This window comes from Plasmodium gallinaceum (genome assembly GCF_900005855.1).
Source record: "Plasmodium gallinaceum strain 8A genome assembly, contig: PGAL8A_v1_10, whole genome shotgun sequence".
Lineage (NCBI taxonomy): Eukaryota > Apicomplexa > Aconoidasida > Haemosporida > Plasmodiidae > Plasmodium > Plasmodium gallinaceum.
In genome coordinates, this window is record NW_021628239.1 from 723,237 (window position 1) to 728,918 (window position 5,682).

Here is a 5,682-nt window from a genome sequence, read left to right on the forward strand (position 1 = left end):
TTTTTTTTTTTTTTTTTTTTTTTTTTTTTTTTTTTTTTTTTTTTAATTTTTTTTTATTTTATTTTTTTTTTTTTTTTTTTTTTTTTTTTTTTCTTTTAAATAAAGTTGTAAAAAAGGACTTATAAAAATTTGTATTTATAAATTCTTTTAAAATCAATTTACCTACATTTATTTGTTATATATACAATGATTTATTCATAAATAAAACATATATGAATTAATTAACTGCTGGTGGAACATAATTCGGAGCTTTTTTTAAAATAACTATTCCTTCTAAAGTATCGTTAATGGGTATATCTAAAAATGAAAAAAAAAAAAAAAAAAAAAAAAAAACGTTTTAAAAATGTGATTATTTAATCTTTTTGTATATATTTTATATCTATATATAATAAAAATTGTTACATTCTTCTGTTGCTATTTCTGCTCTATCTGTGTGTAATAATAAAACTGGGGTAACGTGGGTTTGAAATCCTGTAATTGTTTTTGGTTTTCCTGCTTGTCCAACAACATCGACAGCCTTAAAAAAATAAATTACATAAATAAATAATGAAAAAAAAAAAAAAAAAAAAACTTTTGAAAAAATTATGAACAGTGCCATGAATTTATATAAAAATACATGTCATGAAATATTTTTCTTTACGTTTTCGAGCATATAATTATATGTTTTACCTGACCGACACGAACAGATATTGGTAACGGTTCTAAATTTTCATTAACAGTTACAAGCATCCTTGGATAAATACAAGGTACTAAATGATAAAGCAAATAATGATATTTTCCTAATATTGTTGATTTAAGTTGCAAACAAGCATGTATTGTTATTAATAAGGATCCTAATGAAACATGGTTAATAATTGAACGATTGGAATGCAAAGGATTAATAGTTAATAATCCTTTCCCCATATATAACAAACCTTGAGCTAATCTTACAACAAAAATAGCATTGGTATCTTTACAATAAAAAGCAGATAACTGCCTTAACAAAATAGCTATTCTTGAATTATTTGTTCCTGCACCAACAAATCCTAACGAAATAATAGCATGCAATGCAACATCAGGGTCTTGATCATGTGTTAATTTAGATAAAATGTCTACAATATTTGGTTTTGGAAATGATGTAAATAATAATGCCAATGCTAAAGGAACTGCTTTTTTTTGATTTACATTAGAATATTGTAAAAAGTGATCAATAATTCGTGTTGTCATTTCTGAACTTATGTCATCCGTTAAAGCTATAAGTGCAATATTTAAAATAGCTACGCACTGGTCTAAATTATCTTCAACATAATTATTATTGTTTATATTTTTTGTATCATTATTTTTTATATTTTTATTACTGTTATTTTTTTTATTATCCACATTAGCGTTTTTATTATCTGTACTAACTTTGTTTTCGTTGTTATTTTTTTTATCGTTTCTTTTTTCAACTAGAACATGTAACATTTTTTGCACTTTCAAAACATCATTGGATCCAGCAAAAGCCATTCCTTCAACTGTTGCAATCATATATTTTGAAATGGGATGTTTAATAATTTCCAAAGCAGACAATGTAGCTTCACACTTTTCTCTTGAACAAAGAAACAAGAGCCCTAAAGCAACAGCATATAACTTTGCTATTGGTGAATCTAAAGAATTATTTACCTTTTCTTTTTCTAAAACGGTATCAATGATATATTCAGCAATTTCTCTATTTTGTGAACCAACAAAAACTAAACCTAAAGATAAAGCAGCAAAAACACTGCATTCAATAATACAACCATTATCGACTAATGGTGGAATTAAAACATCTAACAAATTTTCTCTGTTGGTACCTGCATATGCATAACCAAAACCCAAAATAGCACCTATTTTTTCCATTACATTTTGTGCATCTATATGTTCAGATAATAAAGCATACGCTGGATCACATTCATTTTTTATATTAGTACAGGCTAAACCAAATGCCATTAAAGCACCCGCTTTTACATACTGATCACTACTATATTGAAATTTATCAATTTGAGATAATCCTTCATCTATATTCCATAGCAATAGTAATCCCATTGATGCAGTTGCACTCATTAAACCATACTCCTTATTTTTAAAAAGCCATAAGGAGGAATTAATAGTCATTAATTTATCTTTACAAAAAGCAGCATTTACAAATGCATTAACAAACGTTGAAGATAAATTCTGTTTTGCCGAATCCCATACACTTGTATTTCTTTTTTCTTCTAAATGAGATTTATAAACATCTTCTGGTAATTTGGGTTCTTCTACATCTAAATCTTTAGCTAATTTTAAAAAAATTGATGATAAATGTTCACCTGACGATAAATTAGATATCTCAGCTAAATTCAAATTTGGATATTTGGATATTTCTTCTTCAGTAAATTCTAAATAAACACAATGTCTTGCACATATTAGAGCTATTTGCTTACATATTAAAATATCCCCACATTCAAATATCAATTCCTTAATATTATTAATTTTATTTAATCTTAATAATATTTTTAAAGATTCTATATGTTTTTTATGCTTCTTTAATATATTTAAAATCACATTCATTAATTTGTAATACTCCTCTGTTGAAGAGCTATAGTGTGTTAAATTTAGCAAATACAATATAGATCTATCACAAGATTTTTCATCAACATATAAATAAATATCATTTATTTTATCTACCTCTATTAATAAATCTATAGCTTCATATTCGGTATTATGACTAAAACAATATGGTACAATAATATTTACTAATTCATATATATGATTTATTGTAACATTTTTTGTCGCAGCATTCGAATTTGCACTTACTTCTTCTTCTTTTATATTTTTGTACTCCACTAATAATTTTGTAATTAAATTCTTTATATACTCATGGCCATAATTTATTAAATCTTTTTTATTTCCGGATATAACATATTTTACGATATTATTTTCATCACCTATTGTTGTAGATAAGGCACTTATCATATTACTTAATTTTCTTTTACACTCTTCAAATTTCATTTCGTTATGTATTTCTATTAATGTATTATAATGTGTTTTTAAAACTTTTAATGCTAACAAAGAGGTCAAAATTCCACTTGTATCAATAATTTCTTTATTTAAAAGGTTAATAGATAAATTTACTACATTTATATCATCATCTTTTAATCTTGTAATTAACAATTCTAATTCTTCCTTTTTTTTCTTTTCTTCTTCATTTAACTCTTCTTTCTTAATTTTTGCATTATTTAATTTTCTTCTTTTATCATCTGCATCCTTTACAGGGACCTTAATTGAAACAGCCTATATATTAATAAAAAAGTGAAAAAAAGATGTATTGTTAATGCGTTACAAAAAATAAAATATAATATTAGTAGTATTAATTATTTATGCAAATGAATAAAAAAAAATGTATATACTTATATTAAAAATATAATGTATAAATTATCATAAAATTTTAAATGTATTAAATTTTACTTTTTTATCTTCAGCAGTCATATTTACTTATTTTATTAGTTTTTTTAAATTTTAAATAAAAAAAAAAATATATTTAAATATATATATAGTTTGTACATATAGTATTTAATACAATATATATATCCTGATCATCATATGTATGGATATTTCATATCATTTATTATGTAAAACGAGTTCTATTATTTATGAGTTCAATTTTTTTTCTTTTTAACTTATATAATTTCTCATATATATATTTTATTTAAAGTGATTTAAAATATATATTTTTGCTATAGTGTAAAAAATTACATAAAAAATGCAAGAATATAAAAAAAAATTACATAATAAAATTACATCGTTGCATTATTATTTATATTATTTAAATATTTTTATACACTTTTACAATTTTATTTAAAATATATATTTTTTAATTTTAATGAAAATTCAAAACAATGTAGTTTTAATTATATGTTCATCATATATATATATATATATATATATTTAATTAAAAATAATTAGGTAAGCAAAAAAAAAAAAAAAAAAAAAATATAAATCTGTTCAAAAAAATATTTTGTGCATTAAATAAATTTATAGTTTAAATTTCTCTTATTCATAGGGAAACTAAGTAAGAAAAAAGAAATATAATTTCAAAAAAATGGAGATTTAATTCTTAATAGCTTTTTTAAATATGTATTTTTTTATTTTCTTTATGTATTCCTCTTGTGTAATTTAAATAATATTCAATATGTGTAGTAAAAAAAAAAAAAAAAAAAGGAAAAATATGTATTAAAAAATTTCATGCTTAAAAATTTACAATTATACATTTTTATGATATAGATTTCTTGGTTTAATTTTTTTTTTTTTTTTTTTCATTTAGACTGAAAACACTCTAAAAAATAAAAAATATGTATAAATTTTAAAATTTCCTTTTTATCGATTTTACATTATAATTTTGTATATTTTTATTTTATTTTTTTTTTCTTTTGTATCAAAATTTTTGAATTTATCATTTTATAAGAGTCCCTTAATTATTCTTAAGTGTATCATCTTTCACTGTGTATCTTTTAATTAAAATTTTCTATATTTTATTAAATTTAAATTTTTTTCTTTATTCGTTTTGTTTTTTTCTATTATTAATAAGTGGAAATTTTATTATAAATAGTAAATATTAAATGAGTTTACTCAATAATTTTCTAAATTATTACAATTATTTTTTTAAAGAATAATTCTATGTTGATCTATTATATTACATATATTTGTATATTTTTATTTATTTTTTTAAAATATGGAGATAGTGAATGAAGGTTGGGTATTCAAGCAATCTAAATATTTAAAAAAATTGAGAAAAAGATATATCATATTAACAAAAAATTTTATTTGCTCTTTTAAATCTCAATATTATCAAGGTGAAAAACCAACAGAAGTAATATAAAAAAAAAAAAAATAATAATAATATAAATATCCATATTAAAAAGTTCTTTTATTTTTATTTAACAAAGAAAAAAAAAAAAAAAAGAGATGTGACATTTATTTTGTATTTTTTGTTATAATTTATAAATGATTGTCTAATTAATGCTTTAAATACTTGTTGTAAATATATATATATATATATATATATATTGTTTTTTTTTATTTTTTTGTAATACATAGATATTATACCTTAATAAATTTACTGAATTAACTTCAATTGAAGATATTAGAAAAATAAAGTTAATAGAAAATGAATTAGGTCTAACTAATATACATTTATTTAATATTAGATACAATAATAGGAAGATTTTATTTGTTACTCTGGATAAAGATGAGAATAACAGATGGATAAGTAAACATTTTTTTTTTTTTTCTTCTCTCTTTTTTTTTTATTTTAAAAAATTTAAATTGATATTCATAAACGAAAATAGAAAATAATATAGTATTAATAATGACAATATATAAAACAAATAATATTCTAATAATACATAATTTTATATATATATATTTTTTTTTTTTTAGAGAATATTAGCAAACAAATGGTAAAACCGACGGTGTTAATGAACGAATATTAACAAAAATTATTTAAAAGTATAATAAAAAAAAAAATTAAATTATAAAAATCAGATCATTTTTAATTATAATAATTTTTATAGAACAAACATATTCTTTTTGTTTTAATTTTTTTTTTTTTTTATTTTAAATTTATGTCCATATGAAAATTGTGCTTTAAAGAATAATATTTTCATTTATTTATTTCCTTTATTTTTTTTTTTTTTTTTTTTTTAA

At 20.2% G+C, this 5,682-nt stretch overlaps 2 protein-coding genes across 2 annotated transcripts; one reads left to right on the plus strand and one right to left on the minus strand.

The window, feature by feature from the left end:
* Positions 1 to 217: 217 nt before the first annotated feature.
* On the minus strand, positions 218 to 3,465 carry RPN1 (26S proteasome regulatory subunit RPN1, putative; the record flags this gene model as incomplete). The annotated part of the gene is made up of 4 exons (XM_028671589.1): positions 218 to 297; positions 403 to 517; positions 670 to 3,270; positions 3,445 to 3,465. 4 exons carry the CDS (start codon positions 3,463 to 3,465, stop codon positions 218 to 220), a joined length of 2,817 nt encoding a protein of 938 aa, XP_028528226.1.
* A 1,243-nt stretch (positions 3,466 to 4,708) lies between these two features.
* PGAL8A_00018500 (conserved Plasmodium protein, unknown function) lies at positions 4,709 to 5,468 on the plus strand (the record flags this gene model as incomplete). Its single annotated transcript, XM_028671590.1, has 3 exons — positions 4,709 to 4,846; positions 5,074 to 5,245; positions 5,416 to 5,468. 3 exons carry the CDS (start codon positions 4,709 to 4,711, stop codon positions 5,466 to 5,468), a joined length of 363 nt encoding a protein of 120 aa, XP_028528227.1.
* Positions 5,469 to 5,682: the final 214 nt, after the last annotated feature.